Raw genomic sequence first — 26,513 nt, forward strand, 5'->3', positions numbered from 1 at the left:
AAAGAATAGTAGAAATAATTATTTATTTCAACTTTTATTTCTTTCATCACATTCCCAGTGGGTCAGAAGTTTACAAACACTCAATCAGTATTTAGTAGCATTGCCTTTAAATAGTTTAACTTGGGTCAAATGTTGGGTTGCCTTCCACAAGCTTCCCACAATAAGTTGGGTGAATTTTGGCCTCCTGGCAGAGCTGGGATTGAGGTCAGGGCTTTGTGATGGCCACTCCAATACCTTGACTTTGTTGTCTTTAAGCCATTTTGCCACAACTTTGGAAGTATGCTTGGGGTCATTGTCCATTTGGAAGACCCATTTGCGACCAAGGTTTAACTTCCTGACAGATGTCTTGAGATGTTGCTTCAATATATCCACATAATTTTCCTACCTCATGATGACATCTATTTTGTGAAGTGCACTAGTCCCTAATGCAGCAAAGAACCCCCACAACATGATGCTGCCACCCCAGTGCTTCACGGTTGGGATGGTGTTCTCCGGCTTGCAAGCCTCCACCTTTTTCCTCCAAACATAACAATGGTCATTCTGGCCAAACAGTTATATTTTTGTTTCATCAGACCAGAGGACATTTCTCCAAAAAGTAAGTTCTTTGTCCCCATGTTCAGTTGCAAACCGTCAATCCAGTCTGGCTTTTTTATGGTGGTTTTGGAGCAGTGGCCTCTTCCTTCCTGAGCGGCCTTTCAGGTTATGTTGATATAGGACTCGTTTTACTGTGTATATAGATACTTTTGTACCGGTTTCCTCCAGCATCTTCACAAGGTCCTTTGCTGTTGTTCTGGGATTGATTTGCACTTTTCGCACCAAAGTACATTCATCTCTAAGAGACAGAACACATCTCCTTCCTGAGTGGTATGACGGCTGCGTGGTCCCATGGTGTTTTATAGTTGTGTACTATTGTTTGTACAGATGAATGTGGTACCTTCAGGCATTTGGAAATTACTCCCAATGATGAACCAGACTTGTGGAGGGCTACGATTTTTTTTTTGAGGTCTTGGCTGATTTCTTTTGATTTTCCCATGTCAAGCAAAGAGGCACTGAGTTTGAAGGTAGGCCTTTAAATACATCCACAGGCACACCTCTAATTGACTCAAATTATGTTAATTAGCCTATCAGAAGCTTCTAAAGCAATGACATCATTTTCTGGAATTTTTCCAGCTGTTTAAAGGCACAGTCAACTTAGTGTATGTAAACTTCTGAACCACTGGAATTGTGATACAGTGATAAGTTAAATAATCTTAATCTTAAATAACCATGGAGAATGTTCTCGGCAGTTAATTTAGTTTCAACAAGTATGCCTGAATACAGCCTGGCAGATGATCAGCCTTATAATTGAGCTAATAAACTACATTCAATGGACTATAGTGGTTTTTCACCAGATGCTGGTGTGTTTCATGAATTCATTAGTTCCTCTGAGCCAGTTGAAAACATTGACAGATTTGACAGCTCGACACATTGATGGGTTGTAATGATGGTAGTAGGAACTCCAGGAAAGACAACCTTTTTTCCTGTGAGTCACCCTGCCTGCGGTCACACCAACTCTCGCTCAGCGAACCGCAGAAGTCTGACTCCTGTATGTGGTTGGTTAAAGCTGTTTTTATTAGCTTTTTTATAGCTTTATGTCTGATGACATGGCATAAAAGTGAAAACAAAACAGTGTTTGTGTAGAAAGTACTCTCTGTTGTTGGAAATGTCAATCCTTAACCCCTATTCAACCTGTATGAACTCATTTAACAGACAGATCTACTGTGTACAGCTGCTGTCTCCCCCAACAGGAACTAGCCTGTTTTCCCAATTCCCACAGCTGACTATAGTGAATTAGATCATCCCAGTGCCCAAGAAAAACCGGGTGACATGATAACCGCGCTCACCCGGTTATCATGGAATTATATTGTGAGATTCTTCGAGAGGCTGGTCATGGCCCACATCAAGGCCAGCATGTCAGGTACACTGGACATGCACTGGAAGATCCCATTTCTATCGCTATTCACACGGCCGTAACACATCTGGACAAGAGGAACACCTATGTGACAATTCTGTTCACTGACTACAGTTCAGCAGTCAACATTATTGTTTCCGCCAAGCTCGAAACCAAGCTTAGAGCCCTAGGTCTGGACACCACCCTCTGCAACTGGATCCTGGACCTCCTGATTGGCAGACCGCAGGCTGTGAGGATTGGTAAAGTTCACCCATGACTGCGTGGCCTTTGCACGACTCCAGCTCCATCATTAAGTTTGCTGACGACGCCACAGTTGTAGGCCTGATAACCAACAAGGACGAGTCCGCCTATAGGGAGGTGGTAAGTGAACTGGCATTGTGGTGCCAGGACAACCTCTCCCTCAACGTCAGCAAAACAAAGGAGTTTATTGTTGACCTCAGGAAGCAGAGGAGGGAACATGCCCTGATCCGCATTCATAGGACTGCAGTAGAGAGGGTCAGCAGTTTAAAGTTCCTCGGCGACCACATCACAGAGGACTTGTCATGTACCAACAAGACCACCACTCTTGTCAAGAGGACACGACAGCGCCTGTACTTCCTGAGGTGGCTGAAGAAATTCTACATGCCAGCCTGTGTCTTCTCCAAGTAATACTGCTGCACCATCGAGAGCGCCCTGACCGGTTGCATCACGGCCTGGTAGGGGAATTGGTCCTTCCACGATGGCAAGGCCCTCCAGCGGGCCCTCCATCCAGGACATCTACTCAAAACAGTATCTGAGGAAGACCTGTAGAATCATCAAAGACACCACACACCCCAGTCATAAGCTGTTCACTCCCTTACCGTCAGGTAGACGTATCGGGGCATGAAGTCTGATACCAGCAGGCTCAGAGACAGTTTTAATCTACAGGCCATCAGACTACTTATCTTTTTTTAAATGTCTTATTGTTGTTGCATTGTCAGTAAGGAACTTGCAAGTAAGCATTTCATTGGACAGTGTATTCCATGTGTATCCCGTACATACGACTAATAAAACTTGAAACTAGATAGCTAGCAGCAATTAAAATCTCAATATATTCTTCCCCATTCCCTCCTGGCTTCCTGTTTGCCATTCTACTACTGTACCATGCCTGTTATCACCACACACGTGTTTCCTGTTCTCTTCCAGGCGCTGAGGATGACATGAGGGAGCCAACCTGGGAGTGTCCGGAGGTCCGAGCCCTCTCTCTTCTCTTCTCCTCCTCTTCTCCTCCTCTCTTTCTGCCCACTACCTGTGTGTGCGTGACGGTCATGACTTAGGGTTGGTGTGAGCCCACCCTCCCTTCCTTGGAGCACTGCGTCTTGGAGACAGTGCTTCGCTCGCCCTGCTTACATGAGCCAGCAGGACGCAGCTGCGGTCCTCGCACTCTCCGAGCGCCTCCTGGTAGCCTCGCACAAGGGCCAGGCCGACAATGTGGTCCAGCTCATCAACAAGGGCGCCAAAGTAGCCGTCACCAAGGTGAGTGGATTAGAGGAGGTTTGTCTTCTGGTGTGTTCATAAGACTTTTGTCTTTTCAATGTGTTTATTATGCCAAAGTAGCGGCGGTCACACAGGCTGGGCCACCAGGCTTTTTTTCCCTGTCAAACGTGTACTGTGTACCACAGGAGGTTGGTGGCACCTTAACTGGGGAAGGACGGGCTCGTGGTAATGGCTGGAGTGGAATAGGTGGAATGGTATCGAATACATCAAACACATGTGTTTGATGCCATTCCATTTGCGCCGTTCCAGCCATTTGATGAGCCGTCCTCCCCCTCAGCAGCCTCCACTGCTGTGTACTGTTTCTGTGTGTAGCCAATATGGGTGGGTTTGTGTGGGTACTGTGTCTCAACTGCAGCCTCATTGGGCCACCAGGGCAATGACCATGGGGCAGATTAGTGGGACTGGAGCAGTATATGAATTGATTATAATCCTCACTTTCATGGAGTATCTATTAAACTACCCTGTTTCCTCACAGTAAGTTAGAGTAGCTGTATTTTACAGGAAGGAGTTGGAATTTGGAGTATTAGGAGAGGAAGAGGAGGCTACAAATGAACACGGCCATGAGGGACTCTCTCTGATGCTGATTTTACCCATGTGTGTGTGTGTCACTTGTGCGAAGGAGCTTTTCCATCGCTCCATCTGGCTGTCCGCGACCACAGCTGTGGGAGCACAGATCTGGGTAAACACGCTGACACACGCAGCACAGTGTAAACCTCTGTTTGAGGTCACTCCACACAACGCTGGGAGAGAAGATTTCTTAAACATGCCATGTAGCCCCAAGCCTCTTCACTGAAAGGAGTAGAGGAGGAATACAGTATAAAGATGCCCGAGATTGACAAAATTCATATATATATATCAGATTAACACCTGGGTGTTTGCTGTGAGAGTCACAGACAGACATGCTTGATTGAAGTAATGTGCGGCAGTAGCAATCCTATCTGTCTGTGAAGTGAATAGCCTGTCTTTGTGTCTCTGTCAGAGCAGCTCTGGTAATTAAAAACAAACCTGAGGTGTGGAGATAGTATTTAGGTCAGGCCTTCCTCAGATCTCCAGTCTTTCTCTTGATAGACTGCAATGTGATACTGGCCGATAAGACAGGCAGGCAGAGGCCTTTTTTCCTGAGCCTCAAATGTACTTCCTCAATAACACATCTCTGGGCAGAAGCTTTTTTTCTGCTCTCTGTGATGTTCACGTTAAATGCTGTGTGCCCCTTTAAGAGCGCACAAGAGTCATGGCTTAAGGAAGACTTTCAATCGTCTTTAATTTGTCAAGAATGCTGCATTTTTCATTGTTTCAGGAAATTAACTGCAATTCTTACACCTACAGCTGAATATGAGTGAAATATGAATACATGACTGACTGAATATATGAAAGTTGTCCGTTTTCTATCAGGTCTACCTGTCTCTTTGATAATGTTACGTTCAGCTGGATTTTCACATTTTGTCTGGGTTCCCTAGTAACAAAAAAAAAACTAGAAACATGAGGATTATATTTCAGTTGGAAATTCCGGTGCTTCAGGGGAAGAGGAGGGGAGGTGAGGAGGGTATTGTATTGGGGAATGTGAGGTAAAGTGTCAAGTTTTGAATGGATGTTTTAGGTCTGTGGAAGAGAAACTCTTTTGAGAATGAGAAAGAGAGGAGTTAGACTCACGACTGGTTCTATTCTTTCTAAGGTCGTACCAGGCCACAGAGCAGAGAGCAGGCCCTTTCCATTCACAGTCTCCTGGGATAATAGACTTCACCCTGGCTGGGCCCTGACTCTGTTTACCTGAGACGCTTCCATGGCAGACATCCAAGCCTGGCCCAGTGAAACTCAACCCATGCCTGGCCATAGTGAATACCAGGCAGTGCCGAGCCGCACCCATATATCAGGCCACACTCGCCTGCTAAAGTGATTGTGGTCTCTCCCGTCTCTACCCATTTAATGGAGGGCTGTCAGGATTAGGCGTTGATAAGGGGGTTGTGTTGATGTGGTTCTTTGTGATTGCACACCTGATCTCTAATTACATTGAATTAACGTGGATGATTCAATATGGCTGCCAGTTACAGGAGAGGGATTCTGCCGCTGGCAGACAGCCCGTTTGCATTTTATTCTCTCACTTCCAGATTGTCACTGTGCTTTAAATCAAAATCAAATCCAATGTTATTTGTCACATGCGCTGAATACGTGTAGACCTTGCAGTGAAATGCTTACTAACAAGCCCTTAACCAACAATGCTTTAAGAAGAACAAATAATTAAACAGCAGCAGTAAAATAACAATAGCGAGGCTAAATACAGGCGGTGCCGGTACAGTCAATGTGCGGGGGGCACCGGCTAGTTGAGGTAATTGAGGTAATATATACAGAGATAATAAACAGAGAGTAGCAGCAGCTTAGAAGAGGGGTTTGGGTAGCCCTTTGACTAGCTGTTCAGGAGTCTTATGGCTTGGGGGTAGAAGCTGTTTTGGACCTAGACTTGGCGCTCCGGTACCGCTTGCCGTGCGGTAGCAGAGAGAACAGTCTATGACTAGGGTGGCTGGAGTCTTTGACAATTTTTAGGGCCTTCCTTTCCTGTAGCCTATGTGGAGAGATAGGGTTCGGCATTTTGAAATAATGCTTTAAGATTTACTGAGAGCATCTGTTCACATTAGCTTAACCCCAATTAAGCCTCTTAAAGAGCGACTGCCTTCAATAAAGCAACAAATCGTTTTGAAAACTGCCTACGTGGCTTCGATTAGAGTCAGAAACAGTTATTCTAGTGTCAAAATTGACTACAGTGTAAATAGGATAATTTGTGTCATAAAGTCAGTCTCGTCTTAAAACGGAGTTTGGAACATCCGTGCGTCACAGCGGGTAAATGAAAGTTGGGTTTTGATTTGACGATGTCCATTTGCCCACTATGGGGTGAACCGCTGCGGTGATTGCTATATATCCAACAGCATAGACAGTGAGACAGACCTGCCAAGCAGCTCCGACTTTGCTTACATAAGATAACATTTTTTACTTGAGAACTTTGGTACTTAACACCTGAGGTGTAAAATTGCACAACTAAAACATCCACGGCAAAAACGGCAAAATGTATTAAAGAATTTCTTAGATTCATTCTGGGGATATTGAGGAAGTGAAATAGGCTTCTGTGTCTACAGTGTCTCATGGGAGACAAACATCATTAACCAAGCACAGAATCATTTAGGAAACACACCTCCCAAGACGGAAATCTAGTTTTCCTAAAGAGCAACAGTTTGGATTCCTTTCAGTTGTTAAAAGAAAAGGAACCTTCCCATGACGAATATCCAGCATGCCTTTAAATGTCTAACCTCATCTAAACCAATACAGCATATGATCGTAACGTCGGGTAGTATCACTGTTTTAACCTGGCAAAACAATCCATTATTACCATAGAAAGAGAAACCTCCCAAAACTATAAATACACATTTGCTCCATAGCAGGCTGCAGGTCCATAAGTCTGGGCCTAAGAGTCAGAGGATGTGGGAGGCCTATCCATAAGCAGCTATATAGGTTCCCTTCCATTCAAGCTTGTTTAAACCGTATGTGGATTAAATATTTGTTTGTTTACTGGCAACTCGTTATTCAAATGACCCGTGTGGCCATGACAGACAGATTGCATGCGGCTAAATGCTGTGCCATGATGACAGCACAACGTGTTACTGGGTATGGCTGAACTGTAGACGCATTGTCACATACAGTCTGGTTGGCTTCAGTTGGGGACACTGATATACGGTCTGGTTGTGTGGCTGGCTTCACTTGGTTTCTCTCTCTTCAGTTGGTGTGTCTGTCTTCAGTTGCTGTGGCCCTCTCTTCTGTGTGTGAGAGTGTGTGTTCTGTGTCCACAGTACGGCAGAAGTCCCCTGCATCTGGCCTCCTATAAGGGCCACACCGAGGTTGTGCGCATTCTCCTGAAGGCCGACTGCGATCTGGACATCCAGGACGATGCAAGTACCCAGAGACTGTCTGTTTGTACACTGCCTTTCATTTGCACTGCCCTCTTTCCATGTTTCCAGCTAGCACCACAGTCATGGTTGTGATGATGGATTTGTGTGTGGACCATCGCTTGGTTTTCGCTGGCGTTGCATTAGTGTCGCTCAACATCTTCCCAAATGAACATCACACCCATTTAACACCATGTAATATTTGTACAATCGCACAAACAAACACCAGAATATGTAACATAGACCTTTACGTGTGAACCAGGTCACTTTTTGAAGCGCACAAACGACATGACATCTGCATGGAGATTCTGAGTCTGGCTGCCTGGTGTGTGTTTTGATTGAGTAGTTTCTCCTGCGTCCTTTCCATTTCTCTAAGACTGTCACGCTAGTAGTATAATGACCTCCAGTGGCCTCGAGTGGGATTATTTGGATTGCCAGCTTGAGGCATGCAGCAGACCTCCACGGGTCTCGCCCCCTGGGTGCAGGTCAACCTTCCTCCCTCTCCGCAGTCCCACAGCCACAGATAATGGTCCAAAGCTCTGGCGCTCCCAAATTCTCTCCATCTGGTCAATGAGCTCCCGATCCCGAACGGGCCACAGCGCATCCTCGGCCACCAACGGGGGGGAGTGGTCACAAGGAGGAGGGAGAGGAGGGGAGAGAGAGAGACGGCAGTGGAGGAAGGCTGCTGGACCTGGGCCTGGGAGAGAGACTGAAAGGTCAGAGAGAGTGAAGAAGGTTAGAGAAAAGCTACTTTGAGCCCGTGGAAAATATTCACTCTCCCAATCCTCTACTACTGCACGTCCTCTGGTTGTTGGGCACGCCTCTTGGTTATCTTCACTTGGAATGAACAAACCACAACCCCACCTCGCCCACTCACAGGAATCAGCGCTTCTTCTTGCTCTTCTTTCTTCCCACCCTTTCCCGTGACATGTCGAACCTGGTCTGCAAAACGTCACTCTGTTGAGCTGCTGTTAGGAGGGGGTTCTCCATGTTTGTGGGAATTCCATTTATGGTAGAGCATAAATGAGCTGGTCTGAACTGAGTGCTTTTGCCTGCTGCTGCTGTGTTCACTGCTTTGTATGGAGGATGCCCACTGTAGTAGACTGGTAGTATGGAGGCTGGTGTCAAACTGCGGTGTTGGATGATTGTTGTAACATCATGGTCATTTCCTGTCTTAGTAATAACCTGAAACATTGTACTTGAGAAACTCTACTAAAAAGTCCACCCATCATATTCAAGTCAGGTTGAATATGCAACTGCAATGGAATGGAAAGTTATTAACCAGTGGATGTGGTATTTTGTATTCATCATTGTTGTGTAAATCCCTAACTGATCATTGTGTGTGTGTGTGTGTGCGCAGGGTGAGCAGACAGCCTTACACCGGGCAGCCGTGGTGGGAAACAGTGATGTTATCTCTGCCCTCATCCAGGAAGGGTGTGCTCTGGACAGACAGGACAAGGTACATATCACACACAGCGCTCACACACTCACACACACACACACGGCTAAAAGCACGGCCCAATGCACTCACAGGCACAGAGGGATTTTAAACCCCCAACAAACTGTCAGACAGCATTAAAACTATAGAGAACACACTGCGCCTGTAATCTGCTTAACCCCCATTCATTCCCAGCAAAGAAATAGGAGTTGTCCCAAATGGCACCCAATTCCCTATATAGGGCACTACTTTTGACCAGAACCCTATGCGCCCTGGTCAAAAGTCGTGCACCAAATAGGGAACAGGGTGTCATTTGGGATTCATACATAGCCCATGGAAGTCCATGTGAATAGAAAGTGTGTTTATAGCTAGGCCTAGACATGCAGCCTCTTACCTTACCTCACTAATCTCCGACTTAGCTTGACATGTTAGCTATTTTGACTGTAACAATAACACCGTTGTCCAGTATGATAGTTACCAATCCAGAGGTCAGGCTGTGGATGTGTGAAGCTCTTGACTGTTTGTTGTTGCAGGACGGTAACACTGCTTTGCATGAGGTCTCGTGGCACGGCTTCAGCCAGTCTGTCAAACTGCTGGTCAAGGCCGGAGCCAACGTTCACTCAAAAAACAAGGTACTGCAAATATACTGCAAATACTGTAGTTATAAAACAGCTGTGGTTCCTATAGGTCCTGTGCTGTGACTGCAGATTATTATACGACTGGAGAGCTTTTAGTGGTGCTTAGTGTTGACCTGGGTGGTTTTCAGTAGGGCACACCATAGCAGAGATATAGAACTGCAACCGGAAAGCTGTGCTCTAATTGGACAAGTTGAGTTTTGTACAATACCTCCCAGTTTCACCCTGTTCCAAAATGTTGTCTCCCTATTAAAACACAACCCTGGTGTCTGTCTGTTTGTCTGTCCATGTAGGCAGGGAACACAGCCCTCCACCTGGCCTGTCAGAACGGCCACGCTCAGAGCTCCAAGGTCCTGCTGTTAGGTGGCTCCAGGCCCGACAGCAAGAACCATGTAAGTCCCCCTCCTCCATGGTTTGGCTAGTCTATGGGGCGCCATTAGTACCGTCCTATAATTTGTGAACAACAATATTTCCGTGTCACAAAATGTAGCATGTTTACAAATGGCACTCCAAAGTAGCTTTCCCGTGATTTGATACACAATCCCCAGGTATCTCTGAACCACTGCTTAGGTAAACATGCTGACAACAGAAGCGTCTCTACATTTAACTACTACCACAGAGCAGTTTGCATTGCAGTCACTTAATTATGAAACGGCGTATGCATGCAAGTGCTCTGCTCCGCACTTCGAGCATAATCGCCCCTCATGGGTCTCTCTTCGTTGTGTTCCAGGTGGGTGACACGTGTCTGCATGTGGCGGCCCGTTACAACCACGTGTCCATGCTCCGCATCCTCCTGGGAGCCTTCTGTTCCGTGGGAGAGAAGAACCAGGTTGGTCTGAGCATGTGACTGACACTACTTTCACACAAGAGGGCTTTTCCTTCTTTTTACATTCTGTCTTGTATACAGTGCCTTGCGAAAGTATTCGGCCCCCTTGAACTTTGCGACCTTTTGCCACAATTCAGGCTTCAAACAAAGATATAAAACTGTATTTTTTTGTGAAGAATCAACAACAAGTGGGACACAATCATGAAGTGGAACGACATTTATTGGATATTTCAAACTTTTTTAACAAATCAAAAACAGAAAAATTGGGCGTGCAAAATTATTCAGCCCCCTTAAGTTAATACTTTGTAGCGCCACCTTTTGCTGCGATTACAGCTGTAAGTTGCTTGGGGTATGTCTCTATCAGTTTTTCACATCGAGAGACTGAAATCTTTTCCCATTCCTCCTTGCAAAACAGCTCGAGCTCAGTGAGGTTGGATGGAGAGCATTTGTGAACAGCAGTTTTAGTTCTTTCCACAGATTCTCGATTGGATTCAGGTCTGGACTTTGACTTGGCCATTCTAACACCTGGATATGTTTATTTTTGAACCATTCCATTGTAGATTTTGCTTTATGTTTTGGATCATTGTCTTGTTGGAAGACAAATCTCTGTCCCAGTCTCAGGTCTTTTGCAGACTCCATCAGGTTTTCTTCCAGAATGGTCCTGTATTTGGCTCCATCCATCTTCCCATCAATTTGAACCATCTTCCCTGTCCCTGCTGAAGAAAAGCAGGCCCAAACCATGATGCTGCCACCACCATGTTTGACAGTGGGGATGGTGTGTTCAGGGTGATGAGCTGTGTTGCTTTCACGCCAAACATAACGTTTTGCATTGTTGCCAAAAAGTTCAATTTTGGTTTCATCTGACCAGAGCACCTTCTTCCACATGTTTGGTGTGTCTCCCAGGTGGCTTGTGGCAAACTTTAAAGATATCCATAAAAAGTGTTGTTTAAGAAATGGCTTTCTTCTTGCCACTCTTCCATAAAGGCCAGATTTGTGCAATATACGACTGATTGTTGTCCTATGGACAGAGTCTCCCACCTCAGCTGTAGATCTCTGCAGTTCATCCAGAGTGATCATGGGCCTCTTGGCTGCATCTCTGATCAGTCTTCTCCTTGTATGAGCTGAAAGTTTAGAGGGACGGCCAGGTCTTGGTAGATTTGCAGTGGTCTGATACTCCTTCCATTTCAATATTATCGCTTGCACAGTGCTCCTTGGGATGTTTAAAGCTTGGGAAATCTTTTTGTATCCAAATCCGGCTTTAAACTTCTTCACAACAGTATCTCGGACCTGCCTGGTGTGTTCCTTGTTCTTCATGATGCTCTCTGCGCTTTTAACGGACCTCTGAGACTATCACAGTGCAGGTGCATTTATACGGAGACTTGATTACACACAGGTGGATTGTATTTATCATCATTAGTCATTTAGGTCAACATTGGATCATTCAGAGATCCTCACTGAACTTCTGGAGAGAGTTTGCTGCACTGAAAGTAAAGGGGCTGAATAATTTTGCACGCCCAATTTTTCAGTTTTTGATTTGTTAAAAAAGTTTGAAATATCCAATAAATGTCGTTCCACTTCATGATTGTGTCCCACTTGTTGTTGATTCTTCACAAAAAATACAGTTTTATATCTTTATGTTTGAAGCCTGAAATGTGGCAAAAGGTCGCAAAGTTCAAGGGGGCCGAATACTTTCGCACGGCACTGTATTTGTATATCGCTCTCTTGTATATCTCTCTCTCTTCCTCTCCCTCTCTCTCTCTCTCTCTCTCTCTCTTCCTCTCCCTCTCTTCCTCTCCCTCTCTTCCCCTCCCTCTCTCTCTCTTCCTCTCTCTCTTCCTCTCCCACTCTCTCTTCCTCTCCCTCTCTCTCTCTTCCTCCCTCTCTTCCTCTCCCTCTCTCTTCCCCCCTCTCTCTCTCTTCCTCTCTCTCTCTTCCTCTCTTCCTCTCTCTCTCTTCCTCTCTCTCTTCCTCTCTCTCTTCCTCTCTCTCTTCCTCTCTCTCTTCCTCTCCCTCTCTCTTCCTCTCTCCCTCTCCTCTCTCTCTCTCTTCCTCTCCCTCTCTTCCTCTCCCTCCCTCTCTCTCTTCCTCTCTCTTCCTCTCCCTCTCTCTTCCTCTCTCTCTTCCTCTCTCTTCCTCTCTCTCTCTCTTCCTCTCTCTCTCTCTTCCTCTCTCTCTCTCTTCCTCTCCCTCTCCCTCTCTCTTCCTCTCTCTTCCTCTCTCTTCCTCTCCCTCTCTCTCCCTCTCTCTCTCTCTCTCTCGCTCTTCCTCTGTCTCTCTCTTCCTCTCTCTCTCTCCCTCTCTCTCTCTTCCTCTCCCCCCCCTCTCTCTCTCTCTCTCTCTTCCTCTCCCCTCTCTCTTTCTTCCTCTCCCCTCTCTCTTCCTCTCTCTCTTCCTCCCTCTCTCTCTCTCTCTCTCTCTCTGGGCCAGGCTGGGGACACACCGCTGCATGTTGCAGCAGCGCTGAATCATAAGAAAACGGTGCGTCTTCTGCTAGAGGCTGGAACAGAGAGCAGCATCCGCAACAACGTGAGTGGAGGGGCCCGCGGACCGGGCTCTGTTCTACACTCTTATGAGAGAAAAAAAAGGGTTCTTCAGCTGTCCCCATAGGATAACCCTTTTTGGTTCCCAGGTAGAACCTTCTGTGGAAAGTTTTTTTTACATGGAACCCAAAAGGGTTCTACCTGGAACCAAAAAGGGTTCTTTCAAAGGGTTCTCCGATGAGGGCTGGCAAACAACTATTTTAGATTTTAGATAGTATACTCTTAGGGGGGGGAAAAGGTGCTATGTTCACTACGCTCTGGAGCAGTCATGCATTTCTAAAGGCCGTCTTAATCATGACTAATGTCCCCGCACATTCTGTTTGGTGAATAAGCTGCTCTGGAACCATGCCTGTGGTTTTTTCCTCAGTCACAGTAAAGCCATGCAGACCTTGATGAGTAACAACAGTATGTTGTTCAAGAAATGTCATTTTAACATACTGACAACTGAAATATCCACTTGGAAATATCTATTTATATTTACCCTTCACTTCGTTGCCTGACGACTCAAACTGAATTCCCCCGCTGCTCTACGTTCGCTACAGTCTGAGACTGACGTTGTTGAAGCCGTTTGTGGTGAAGTCAAAACGAGAGCTGTTTTACGAAACCAAGTCATCAGCGATCGGATAATCTTTAACCAATCAGAGTATCAAAGCCAATGACACTTTTTCAAAACGCAGCTTTACCCTTGTGTTCTGGCTCTGGCCCGACCAATCAGAATGTTTAGAATGTGTTTGCTTTCTAGAAAAGGTCAGGAGGGTACTCAGTTCCAGACCCATTGCGGAGAAGAAGCTAACTTCTGTTTGGCCAGAGCAAGGAGTTTGGGTAGCCAGGCAATGAACATAGTGCCATAGCCAGTTGAATTATGTATCTCTAACTAGGCGATGTAGCCCTGGTTGACTGGCCTCTTGTCTCTGTGTGTGAGCAGGCAGGCCAGACTGCACTGGACCAGGCCAGAGACCACAACAACCCAGACATAGCTCTGCTTCTGACCAAAGCACCTCAGGTGAGTACAGGTTTACCCAGTCTGTCCAACAGGGGCACCCAGGCAGTGTTATTATTTTACTTTCACACCTCACATACCAACCGTATCTATATATTTAGATAGACAAAAAATGTATGCTGCAGACTGTGTTTGGACTTGAATTACGATACTTCAGGTGTTTGACTGGCGTTTTTATCTGTCTGAAATGATCATATCTCCATAACGCCTACCTGACATCATTCCTGTGGGTTGGCAGTAAAGGTGTTTCTGCATCAAGTGCAAGTATGGGCAGAGTCCATGGGAGACTGCTATAGATCTAGATAGGCACTGGCACTTGGAAGTGATAGGGAAATGGAGAGGCTAAACTATTTAGCATTATTTGTGCCATTTTAGCTGTAGCTATATCCCTACTTAATCAAGAAACATTCACTAATTGAAGAATTTGCATTTGCTCCATGTAAAGAGCTGGACAGGCTGAAGTAAACAAAAAACAGGACCTTCAACCAATCAATGGCCGTCAGTAAACGTACAGTGAATTATATGACTTAGTTCTCACACTGCTCTCCCTGCGTGTATTCAGGTCCAGAGCTTCACCCGAGGCAGGATTGTGAGGAAGAGGAGGGATAAGCTGAAGGCTGAGCGCCGAGCACAGTCTGTGCCCAGGGATGAGATGCTCCCCAGCAAGGTACAGTTGCAGTACAGCTAACCGTCTCACTCTTACCGTGTGCGCCAGCATATTATAAACACAGATGTGGAGATGTTCGATTTTTGTTGTGCCTCACAGGACAGTGCATCTGCTGCTGACGACACCCACAGCAGCGACCTCGTCGCCCGCAAACACGAGGTGGTCGAGGCGAGCGCTGGCAAGAGCACAAACAGGAAGCTCAAAGAGAAGGTCAGCTATTACCTTAACCTTCTAAACAACCCGCACATGTTTACCCAGGTGAGATACGTTATCAATATTTAAACAGATGGAATATGTGATGCGGTGTGATGTCGTTGCAGCCCTCGCTCTCCGACCCCCTCCGCCGGAGAGAGAACAAACACGGAAAGAAGAGGCGGGGCCAACTGCGTGGCTCCTCCCCCCAGCCCCCGCCTCACAACTACAAGGCCTATCAGCTGTACACTCTGTACCGCGGCAAGGATGGCAAGATCATGCAGGTAGATAGAAAAGAGCACACAGACGCCTGTGCTTTTGTTTGACATTTTTCATGTGATGCTATGATTTCATTTTGCTTTCGCTTCACATTTAAAGTGTGTTGCTGTGAAAGCACTGTGAAAGTAGCTACTGTCAGAGATTTTCTGTCATGTTGAAACCTTGTAACGGGCTTTGCTGCTATATTCTTCTATGTAGAAGATACATATTGCAGTCGGAGCAAGGCCCTGCGACAGACTAACATCCTGTCCAGGAGGTGTACTTGTACATCTAGCTGCCTCACGCTACAGAAACATGATAGGCTCCTGTCCTATGGGCCACTCTGGCTCGGACTTACATACTTAGTAATTAATACAATTTCAGACTGAGTTTGTGTCTGCTATCAAGTGGATCAGTGCCCATGGTTGGTTTCTGTCCCAGGCACCTATCAATGGCTGCCGATGTGAGCCTTTGATCATCAAGCTGGAGAACCAGCTGGAGGCCACCAAGGAGGAGATGAAGACGGAGATCCACACGGTGCAGGACCTGATGAACAACAAGATGGGACAGTTGGACCGCAAGAACAAACATCAGGTACGCAGTAGACCAGGGTCCTGTTCATTAGGGCGTTATCAATTTTTTTGCAACGTAAACTGAAAATGATAGTTTTCGACCTACATCCCACAAGCCTCTGAAGTCACAGCAGTGGATGTGGGGCAGGCATGCATTCATAATTTGCTGATTTTGCCTATTAATGAAATGAAGTGTAATGTTACTAAAGTCATAAGCAGCTGTGAGCTTTTGTTTCACAACCGGCATCTTGCATTAACCACGACAGCTTTATCAGGCTCTGGCATTTAACTATGTGGTTTGTGATTGTGTGGTTCTAGATCCGTGCCCTAGATAAGATGACAGTAGAGAGAGTTTCAGCGGAGAGGACAGAGTGCCAACACAGGATCGACCAGAGGGCCATGCAGGAGAGACAGGAGGGGGAGAAGAGACAGGTAATACTAACAGCAGTGTCAAACTCACTCAACACCGCAAGAGAGGCGGGTCTCAGATGGACTTAACAGTAGTTCCTATACCGTCACGTGCTGTCATTAAACTTTTTTAATTCAAGGTTGTCGTTAAAATATTAACATAGCTAACAATGCTTTAAAAAGTAACTGTCCAGTGTTTCCAGATTTCTAAGAAATATGACCTGTAATGACTTATATGAGTGAAATAGCTAATTAAAACAATTTGGGAAGGAAAACTATGTTAAAAAGCATATTTTTATGTTGGAATGGTCTGTGCGTACCCCAACAACAGAATGGTGTGGGCGTATACCGGTCATTAAAAATATTCACCCATGTAGACAGCTGATTGGCCAGCTCATCCTCCTCTAGAACAGGGTTTCCCCAAACTTAGTCCTGGACCTCTCTGGCAACAGCTCTGGTGGACATAACTGCAGTGACTTTTATTGTCCCTAGCACAATGTGTAATGATCGTGCTGTTTAATCAGCTTCTTGATATGCCACACCTGTCAGGTGGATGGATTATCTTGGTGAAAGGAGAAATGCTCACTAACAGGGATGTAAACACAGTTGTGCAATACATGAGAGAAATAAGCTTTTTGTGCATATGGAACATTTCTGTGATCTTTTATTTCAGCTCATGAAACACGGGACCAACACTTTAAACTTTGCATTTATATTTTTGTTCAGTGCGGAAAGTATTCAGACCCCTTGACTTTTTCCACATTTTGTTAGGTTACAGCCTCATTCTAAAATGGATTAAATTGTTTTCCCCCCTCAATCAATCTACACACAATACCCTATAATGACAAAGCAAAAACAGGTTTAGAATTTTTTGCTAATTTCTAAAAATTTTAAATGAAAAAAATACAAATAAATAAAACACATTTACATAAGTATTCAGACCCTTTACTCAGTACTTTGTTGAAGCACCTTTGGCAGCGATTACAGCCTTGAGTGTTCTTAGGTATGACGCTACATGCTTGGCTCACCTGTATTTGGAGAGTTTCTCCCTTTCTGCTTTGCAGATCCTCTCAAGCTCAGTCAGGTTGGATGGGAAGCGTTGCTGCACAGCTATTTTCAGGTATCTCGAGAGATGTTTGATCGTGTTCAAGTCCGGGCCACTCAAGGACATTCAGAGACTTGTCCCAAAGCCACTCCTGCTTTGTCTTGGCTGTGTGCTTAGTGTCATTGTCCTGTTGGAAAGTGAACCTTTGCCCCAGTCTGAGGTCCTGAGGTCCACTCTGAAGCAGGTTTTCATCAAGGATCTTTCTGTATTTTGCTCCGTTCATCTTTGCCTCGATCCTGACTAGTCTCCCAGTCCCTGCCGCTGAAAAACATTCCCACAGCATGCTACTGCCACCATGCTTCACCGTAGTGATGGTGCCAGGTTTCCTCCAGACATGCCATTCAGGCCAAAGAGTTTAATCTTCAGACCAGATAATATTTTTTCTCATGGTCTGAGTCTTTAGGTCCCTTTTGGCAAACTCCAAGTGGACTGTCATGTGCCTTTTACTGAGGAGTGGCTTCTCTCTGGCAACTGTACCATACAGGCCTGATTGGTGGAGTGCTGCAGAGATGGTTGTCCTTCTGGAAGGTTCTCCCATCTCCACAGAGGAACTCTAGAGCTCTGTCAGAGTGACCATCGGGTTCTTGGTCACCTCCCAGACCAAGGCCTTTCTCCCCCGATTGCTCAGTTTGGCAGAGCAGCCAGCTCTAGGAAGAGTCTTTGGGTTTCCAAACTTCCTCAAGTTAAGAATGATGGAGGCCACTGTGTTCTTGGGGACCTTCAATGCTGCAGAAATGTTTTGGTTCCTTCAACCTCATGGCTTGGTTTTCGCTCTGACATGCATTGTCAACTATGGGACCTTATATAGACAGGTGTGTGCCTTTCCAAATCATGTCCAATCATTTGAATTTACCACAGGTGGACTCCAATCAAGTTGTTGAAACGTCTCAAGGATGATCAATGGAAAGAGGATGCACCTGAGCTCAATTTCAAGTCTCATAGCAAAGAGTCTGAATACTTATGTAATAAGGTACTTCTGTTTTCGCTTTGTCATTATGGGGAAATTGGGTGTAGATTGCAGAGGATTTTCTTTTATTTCATTCATTTTAGATTAAGGCTGTAGCGTAACAAAATGTGGAAAAAGTCAAGGGGTCTTACTCTCCGAAGGCGCTGTATCTACCCTGCTGTATCTCCGTCACGAAACCTTTTCTTGCCTTGGCCTGCCCTTCCAGCAGGCATCAGTGGTGAGCGAGCTGAGAAACTGGTGCCTGGCCAAGCTCCAGAACATTGAGGTGCGTGTCACTGGAGACCCCCGCAATGCCAAGCTGCGTCAGTCCTCTTCCATGGCTGAAGGCCTGTGTGCGATGGCCCCTGGGAGCCTCACTGTGTTGCCTGCAGGGGGGCCTGGGTGCAGCGTCGAGTGTCTGGCCCCCCACACCACTGTCCTCACCGAGGGAGACCCCAACTCGGCCGCCACAGAGGACCCCTCATCCAAACACAACTTTGGGGTTCAGGTGGACAGCTCTCCAGGTACAGTTGAAAACAGAACTCAGTGAAATAGCCAGTCCTCCGAATTACTACTCTTATGCACATGCACGAACGCACACACACAATGGAGGGGGAACTCATTTAACACAGATACAGGCTTATGTAAACGTTACGTAATCTAAATATATTATTCTTAGGTCATACCCTTTTTTTTTTAAAGTAAATAACAGAGAATGTTGCCCAAATAGAACATTTTCACAGAAATGCTCCAAATATAAAGTTGCCTTTAGGATGATAAATTAATTAACCTGCCAATCTATCACACTGCATTTGAAGATGGCAACCTCACTGGAACTAATTTGAATAATCATTAATTATTTGTGTGCCGTGCTCTAAGGTTGACTTTTTAATTCTAATTCACTTAATAATTGGCTCTCGCAAATCTCCCAGACGGTGGTAAACATCACAAGCGAGAAAAGATCTCCTCCCCAACTGCCGCTAAGTCCCTGTCCCCATCTCCCCAAGTGGTGCGGCCCAAGGAACGCTCGCTGTGTTCTACTGACCCCCGCAGGCCATACCAGGGACTGCAGGACATGGCACTGCTGGATTTGGCGCCGAGCAGAGGCGGCAACAACCAGCGGGCCAGCAGCCTTTCCCCAGCCACCGAGCGCCGCTGCAGCACCAGGCAGGACAAGGACTGCGACAGGGAGAGAGGCAGGGACAAGGGCAAGCATCACAAGAGGCACTCCCAAGGCAGAACTAAGGCCAAGGGGGCCTCGGTGGGGCAGGCCGAGGGGACTCAGACTCTGGGGGTGTTTGGGGAGAGAGGTGGGGGGGAGGGCTTTGCACAGGAGAGGGAGAACATGCACGCCCTGGAGGTGACACAGTACTTCTTTGAGGCGGTGTCCACTCAGATGGAGCACTGGTATGAGAGGAAGATCCAGGAGGCCAGATGGCAGGCGGACCAGAGGGCCCAGGCAGACAGGGCTGCCCTGGTGGAGAGGATCACCTACCTGGAGGACGAGCTACGCACGCTCAGGACTAACAGGCACGACGACAGCTAACACAGGGACACCACTGCAGAGTATAGAGCTACACCTTCAGAACAGCAAAAAAAATCATCATCTGAGCTCATTACAGGCACCCTGGATCAACTGGACCCACCGACCCAAAAAATTGTCATTGACTGAATTTAGCAGATGTAATACTTTTGGTAAATAATGTCATGCAACAGTAGAAAATAATCTGTATAGTAACTTATTTTAAAGGCATGTTATGGCATGCCAGACTATTCAGTATAATGTGGTCTTGTTATTCATTTGTTTTGGGCAGCTCCTGTGTTTGTGCTTTGTAAAAACCCCTAGTAGATTTACTGATAGTTATTTATAATGTATTATGTCATGGGGCCATGACAGAACTGGTACACGCACACACCTGGGCACAATGTCACGCTGTCATTAAGTCAACACGCCAATACTCCAGTGCTTTTTATCCTGTGATGAGAAAGCCTGTTATGTGAACGATTCTGGAGGTTTGCTTGTGGAAAATGTGGGTCATATTTTTCTTGTGACGTTCTTAATGTGTATTCAATGAGAGAGTAGAGAAAGACAAAACGCAGACAGCGGAAATAGTTGAGGTAACCAGGATGCTTAAAATATCAGTAGAATATGCTACTGCAAGCTTCCATACAGATATGTGACTTACAAGGGTAACAGAACTCAAGAGAATACAGCCAAACTGGCAATTTCTTAACTATTAAGGAAACTTTCGTGTTCATAACCTTTACTCCAACCCACTAATGTATGTTTCTTTAAATGGTAAAAACCACAACACCCTACCGCTTGTCCTTAGCACTAAAATGAGGTACTGTTAAGAAGAACCTGTTTGCATGGTGGAAAGTCTGGTTTTAATCTTCTGAAACAGACCTGTGCAAACAGTGTATTAGTTAGTGCTCATGTGTGACATTTGTCCTGTTCAGGTGTGAGGTCGTGTACATTGATGCCTTTGTTGATGATATGAACACACATTCTGTGTAGTAAAATAGATATCAAATTGATTTTGTAAAAAAAACAACTGTCATTGTTTTATGTTCAACATGTACATAACATTTCATGGAGGGTCCTCTAGGACACAAACAACGTTACAATAGCCCAACATGAGACCGAGGGTATTACGTCAGACATGATTGCAAATGGCATATCACACATGGCTCTCACAGCTTTCCTCAAACGTCATTTGAAAGCGTCACCACTGCTAGACATGGACGATGGCAATATGATATGGGACTCCTCATGACAGATTTCATATGGTCCAAATCACATTATGAATCTGCAACGGAGCTGGTCTAGCCAAATGCCAAGGTGCTTCCACAATAAGTGTACTGTCCCAAGTACTGATTCCAATGGCTTTCACAGTCCATTTGAGGCAGCATAGAAAATCTTCTGGCGTTCACTTGCAGGAGAAATCGGTAGATTTACCTCAGCCAGGTGACATTACTTCTTCACGTTAGCCAATGCAAGGGATGACTGTAGCTCATCGTGATGCATGTTTGCCTGTGTGATCATCATTCGGATGGCGTCCTAGACATAGGGGAGACCATGAAGGTAAGAACAGGGGTTGAACACAGAATGACGTCATTTCAGACCATATCTCACCTGATTTGTGCTATTTTTATTCCTCTTGAACTCATCTCTCGCCCAATCTCGCAGGTATTTTCGGTCTCCCTCGTCTGGCACTTGTCTGATGGTTCTCATCATGTTTCTGTAGAGGCTCAACACTTTCTGCCTCTGTATAAACTGTAGAAATAGACCAGAGGAAGCAAAACAAGCAAGCTAGCTAGCAAGTTACCTGGCTATCTGGCTAATTTATCAACAATCATATTAGCAGAGCAATCTGCTGAAGGAGAAAGCGTTAACAAAAAGGCATAGTATTAGCGACGCGGTGAGGATATTACACGTAAAACCAAATTGTCAGATGAGCTAATTAGAGCTGCTGCTGAAATGCTAACGTTAGCTAGCTAGCTCATCATGCTGCCATGGCTATTTCCCAAGTGTGAATGAAAGAGAATACTATCTAGTTGGCAGTAGTACTCGAACCGCATGGTTTACAGGTCATGAAACCGACAAAATATGTATTACCTGTTTTAATGTAAGTGCTGCCGCGGGTAACCTTGAGCTAGCCATGATGTGAATTGTAGCAAACATGGTTGTAGAGGCAGCTCCACAGCTGACCTGTTTTGGCAGTCAACATAGATAAATATAAATGTCGCCCTCTTGGGGGGTGGAGTATTATTGAAAATATATTTATTTAAGGGCCATAAACTAATACTGTATGTACATTGGCTACTACCAAATACAGTACATATTACATAAAACAATGTGCTCAAAACACAGATTAAAAAGTTTATTATCATCATACAATGTATCATGTCATATGATGTGATTTATGGATGGTATGAAGAAGAAAAACTTCCATGAATATCACATGTTTACTTTGAGTTACATCTGTGTTCCATATGGCCACAGCAATGACATTTCCTAATGGTGTCTTCATGTCAGTGAATGAACCGTATCTACAGTAAGATGTAGTGGATATGCCTCTTAGACCAGAGAAATGGCATCGATTGGAGCGTTTATCAAAATCGTTATTAGCAGTCCTTGTGCTTAAATTTTCCCAAAACCTTGACATTTAATGAGAGAGAGGGTTAAGCTTTATATGAATAACACATTGGGGCAGAATGATCATTTCCATGTAAACAACGGATTATTTTATAAGCACATGGGCGTTAAGTGAGATGCAATAACATTTCTTCAAGGCACAATTTTGGGATTACTTTCGAAATGGATCAAAGACCATATCCGCATGCTGTTGTTTTGCCACGACATAACGAAAAGGGGTTGCTTTTCTTCTTTTTCTGCTCTTTGCAAAACAGTTGTCCAAAAACAACTTCATCACAGCACTACTGCCAGCTCCACACATTACCAGTTGAGGTGTTCACATGGAAGTAGAATGACTTGGTGATGAGCATGTAACACCGAAAACATCCCACACAACATGAAGGGGGTTATATACTACACGGGGGGGAAAGAGGTACAGTATCTCTTCACTGAGGTTGTTTACACGGAAGGGAATCACATTTTGTATCCTCATCTATCATTTGTTACAGACGTGCAAGTTAAAGTGATGCTTATTACATTACGAAGGAACCTCCAGAATCCACCTGGTCTGAAGTCAAGGACTAAATGGCGGAAGTCGCTATCAAACTCTACAGTCTACTGAAATGACAGTAAAAAATAAAAGGCACATACACAGCGGCCAAGTCCGTCTTTCTTTGAGAGTCCTGTTTTGTTTTTGAGTCCGTGTGCTGTCGAGAGGCTAGCAGCAGAGTGGCGTTGTGCGGTTGGTTGCTGCCTTCTAAGATGGCTTCTACTGGTCGGTTGCCGTGACGAGTTCGAACCACTGCCTCAGTGCGTCACTCAGGGTCTCTGGCAAGGCGTGGACGTCCCGCAGGATCACGTAGAAAGGGAAGGGGAACTCCTCCATGTAGGAGCGGATCTCAGGCATCTCTCCTGGACCTTTGAAGATGGGCACCTTGATGTCCAGGATGGAATCCTGTCGAAAAATGACAAAGGAAACACCAATAGGAATATTTAAGGGAATAGTTCTATATGAATATCATATCTTGTAGTGATTTGATTATTCACATTAACAAATGTATCATGTACATTAGATGTTGCATTACCATCCTTGACACATAACATGGATTCCATCTAAACCAGCTTTAAGTCCCTTACCCTGGAGTTTGGGTTGTCGAGCACCACGAAGATGACGAAGACGTTGGCGCTGCGAGCCGCCTGCACAGCCGCCGTCACCCTCTCCTTCCCCTCCAGGAAGAGCCCTCTGCCGTCCGACACAATGAGCAGCAGCTGGGCTGTCTCTGTGTGTGTGTGTGTGTGTGTGGGGGGGGGGACGAGAGAGAAAGAGGAGGCCGGTCAGTTTACACTGCTACCACAATGGCCCTGGGTGTCTGTGTACAGGTTCCAGTCCTCTGGGCCGCAGAGGGAGAGCAGTGAGAGCTCAGATACCAGCTCTGATCTTCACCACGGCTCCATAGAGGGCATGTTAGCTTCACCAGGGGGCCACTGTAGCAGGAACAATACCCTGCCTTTGTGCTCTGCTCCTCCCCTACTCTCCCACTGTTTCCCTCAGGGCTTGTTTGTTGGACATCAAATACAACCAGGGCACGGAACCCCACAGGCTCAGAGTACGATGCAATCAGCAGGCATCGATTAATATGTAAACTCATTACTGTCAGGGATAGTGGGCTCTAAACCCACTTGAGTACATTAGCAAATGAAGAACGGACTAGGGGAGGCCATTCTCTTGTACGGTAATCATATTAAACATTCTTATTGCATTGATCAAGTGAACGGGAGCTTCTGCACCACCGCAATGCATTACCTGTGTTCATGGATCCAGGGCTGTGCTGCTTAGCTGCTACAAACATGTTGGCTGAGGTCTCCAGGAACTGAAGGACATGAGCACAATGGGGCGGTCAGTCTCAAACAAGAGTAGCCCACTAAATAGATGCGATCTAATATCACAGACGGTAAACAAATGGTCCTGGAAGGCGTTCAGTTCATGAAAACAAAGATATCAAGCACAACAACAAAACCAAAGAAGCGGGACCCCACCTGGGCTATCCTGGTCTTTTTCTGCTGGAACTGACAGAGCCTCAGTATCCTGGCGCCAGACTGGTCGTTAAACTGTTGTTGGAACGGATGGAGCAGCTGCACCGTCTCACCAAAGCTGAGGTGACAACCAAAACATTTCACAAATTTAAACAGCACTGTCTGGGGAAGAGCAACACCTGGACATCAATATTCATTTATCTACAGAGGGCCGCTCCTCTCACCTGCACACGGACACCTGCCCGACCTCCAGGAGAGTGAGAGCGTTGACAATAACAGACAGGGATTCAAAGGCCAGCTGTGACACACGGGAGACAGAGGTGAGACATTAATGAGACATCGTCTTTTTCCCAAATGGCATTCTATTCCCTATATAGGGCACTACTTTTGAACAGACACCTAGAGGCCCTAGTCAAAAGTAGTACACTATGAAGGGAATAGCGTGCCATTTGGGATTCATACATTGTTCCTGCAGCAAAATGACTAAGGCAACTAGACTCGGAGCGGCTGTCCGGGGGACCAAAAAGAGATAGTATTTGAAAATGATAATTTCATACCTTCATTACATTGAGACACAATCAGGTCTCTTTTTATTTTTATTTGTGGGAATACTTGATCAACAGATTTCCTAAATTAAACTAATTTTTAGCTTAATTCCTGGTGATTTGATTCTTTTATTTTGCTAAAAACTTTGGGGGGGGCCAAATAATATCCCTTGCGGGACGGTTTTGGCCCGCGCGCTAAGGTTATTGTATCCACTCATCCCTCTGAGAAGGCCTACTGTACCTGTTTGGAGTGGTTGTCCACCATGCTGGAGGAGTCGTCCACGGCCAAACAGATCTGGTACTCTCTCTTGCTGGGCTTGGTCCTCCTCAGCCAGATTTTGTCTTTACGGAACTGACTGGCGATGTAAGGGATCACCTTCCGCATGTTCAAACGCTTCCCTGTGCGGAAGTCTCCTCTGTGACACAGCGAGAAAACAGAATACATTTTAAAAAGTCCTAATATTTGTACTGAGATTAAAAATATTTAAAAAACAATGACCATGCTCCCTGAATGATTGTCTAGGGGTTGCGGTAGGTACTCACTTGAGCTTGGCCGCCTGCGTGGGCTCTAGGATGAGACGGAGCTGCTCGCACAGCTGCTGGGACAGGGCCGAGGTCAACGTCTGGTACTGGTGCCACATGGCTGCCGCTGCACTCTCCTGTAGGTCAAGACCACGGCATGAGTTACACATCTCAGTTGCACACAGATCTGAACTTCGAGTGGTAGGTAATGGGAACAGAGAACGACAGGGTAAATAGTGTCCGGTATTAGGAATGTTTTGCAGGACATCCAAAGTGCTGGTACCTCCTCCCGTTCTCCAGGGGCCTGTTTCATCCAGGCTTCCAGCTGCAACTCCATCTCCCTCCTCAGTTCCTCTGGGTTGCGGACTGGGTTCTGGGGACACACAAGACATTCAGCTAATCTTATACAGAGCGCGCCAGAGCTTTCTGGGCGATCCGTTTCTTTAGTAGTAGAGCACAAAGCAGGTCTCGGATCATCTCTCGGGTACCTGCAGTGTGTCCATCAGCAGCTCTGGGACGGTGTGGAAGGTAGACTCTGTGCTCCTCTCTGGGTGCTCCTCGTCACTGTGACCCTGTGTGTCTTTTGGCCTCTCCTCGTCCCCCTCACACTGCCTCTGAGCCTCCAGCTCACCGCTGTCTAGACCTACAGTGGAGAACAGACACAGTAAGACACATTAACAACAGGCAAGCGCAAACACGCACACACACACACACACACGAGATGAGTAGATGGCTGGGGCACCTTTCTGCGATGCTCTGTTCGACTCCAGCTTCTCTGGCTTCAACTCCTGGGCCTCAACAGCCTGCAGGTCCTCTTCCTGCTCCTCTGTATCCATAGCAATGTCCTCATCCTCTTGGTCCTCCTCTTGGGGGGCTCCGGCTGGTTTCTGCTGGTCTGCACTGGCAACATCTGTAACATGTCAAGAGACACAATGGTTTTAGAATGGTTGTCGTCTTCGACGAGGATAAAAGTGTGAAGTGAACTCCGCGGTACGGATATCTGTGCAGCTCAGTGTTCTGTGGTGCGATCGCTGCCTCACCGTATGTCTGCGTGTCGTAGGCCGTCTCTCCCTGTTTGATGTGCTCGTACAGGTCCGACTCCCGCTTGGCATCAGTCTGGTTGTTCTCCTGCGTCTTCTCCGTACTGCTCTCCACTGTTCGCAGGCGCTTGCTGATGCGCTCGTTGTAGTCGCCCGTCGAGCGCTCGTTGTCCGCCCGCCCAGGCTTCCTCTTGAAGCTCTGGAACAGACAGGTCGGAATTAGAACCCATTTAGAAATATATTGCTCATCTT

General features: G+C 46.1%; 3 protein-coding genes across 9 annotated transcripts in view; 1 reads left to right on the plus strand and 2 right to left on the minus strand.

Annotated features, from left to right (window-relative positions):
• LOC109866498 (ankyrin repeat domain-containing protein 6) overlaps positions 1-21,000 on the plus strand; it is a 52,153-nt gene extending 31,153 nt beyond the window's left edge. Inside the window, exons 2-16 of one of the 5 annotated variants that reach the window (XM_020455192.2) lie at positions 3,116-3,445; positions 7,300-7,398; positions 8,756-8,854; positions 9,367-9,465; positions 9,762-9,860; positions 10,199-10,297; positions 12,722-12,820; positions 13,760-13,837; positions 14,397-14,501; positions 14,601-14,711; positions 14,822-14,977; positions 15,393-15,545; positions 15,842-15,955; positions 18,212-18,506; positions 18,915-21,000. In XM_020455192.2, the coding sequence (XP_020310781.1) occupies positions 3,320-3,445; positions 7,300-7,398; positions 8,756-8,854; positions 9,367-9,465; positions 9,762-9,860; positions 10,199-10,297; positions 12,722-12,820; positions 13,760-13,837; positions 14,397-14,501; positions 14,601-14,711; positions 14,822-14,977; positions 15,393-15,545; positions 15,842-15,955; positions 18,212-18,506; positions 18,915-19,528 (2,346 nt within the window). In that variant the 5' untranslated portion in view covers positions 3,116-3,319 and the 3' untranslated portion in view covers positions 19,529-21,000. Of the gene's footprint in view, positions 1-3,115; positions 3,446-5,771; positions 8,131-8,755; positions 8,855-9,366; positions 9,466-9,761; positions 9,861-10,198; positions 10,298-12,721; positions 12,821-13,759; positions 13,838-14,396; positions 14,502-14,600; positions 14,712-14,821; positions 14,978-15,392; positions 15,546-15,841; positions 15,956-18,208; positions 18,507-18,914 lie in introns of those variants that run through there. The other 4 variants (XM_020455190.2, XM_031800798.1, XM_031800797.1 and 1 more) reach the window with 4 other exon arrangements.
• Positions 20,348-21,727, minus strand: lyrm2 (LYR motif containing 2). Its single transcript, XM_020455193.2, has 3 exons — positions 21,602-21,727; positions 21,119-21,259; positions 20,348-21,043 (listed from the first exon to the last, which is right to left on the minus strand). Exons 1-3 carry the CDS (start codon positions 21,665-21,667, stop codon positions 20,957-20,959), a joined length of 294 nt encoding a protein of 97 aa, XP_020310782.1. The 5' UTR covers positions 21,668-21,727; the 3' UTR covers positions 20,348-20,956.
• A 124-nt stretch (positions 21,728-21,851) lies between these two features.
• Positions 21,852-26,513, minus strand: part of LOC109866659 (midasin) — a 47,000-nt gene continuing 42,338 nt past the window's right edge. For all 3 annotated transcript variants that reach the window (XM_020455441.2, XM_031800796.1, XM_031800795.1), the window contains exons 91-101: positions 26,262-26,460; positions 25,964-26,131; positions 25,710-25,864; positions 25,505-25,594; positions 25,243-25,358; positions 24,941-25,115; positions 24,379-24,452; positions 24,158-24,272; positions 23,925-23,991; positions 23,258-23,400; positions 21,852-23,075 (exon numbers count right to left, since the gene is read on the minus strand). In XM_020455441.2, the coding sequence (XP_020311030.1) occupies positions 22,890-23,075; positions 23,258-23,400; positions 23,925-23,991; positions 24,158-24,272; positions 24,379-24,452; positions 24,941-25,115; positions 25,243-25,358; positions 25,505-25,594; positions 25,710-25,864; positions 25,964-26,131; positions 26,262-26,460 (1,488 nt within the window). In that variant the 3' untranslated portion in view covers positions 21,852-22,889. The remainder of the gene's footprint in view (positions 23,076-23,257; positions 23,401-23,924; positions 23,992-24,157; positions 24,273-24,378; positions 24,453-24,940; positions 25,116-25,242; positions 25,359-25,504; positions 25,595-25,709; positions 25,865-25,963; positions 26,132-26,261; positions 26,461-26,513) is intronic.

Source organism: Oncorhynchus kisutch, linkage group LG21, assembly GCF_002021735.2.
Source record: "Oncorhynchus kisutch isolate 150728-3 linkage group LG21, Okis_V2, whole genome shotgun sequence".
In the NCBI taxonomy this organism is placed as follows: Eukaryota; Metazoa; Chordata; class Actinopteri; order Salmoniformes; family Salmonidae; genus Oncorhynchus; species Oncorhynchus kisutch.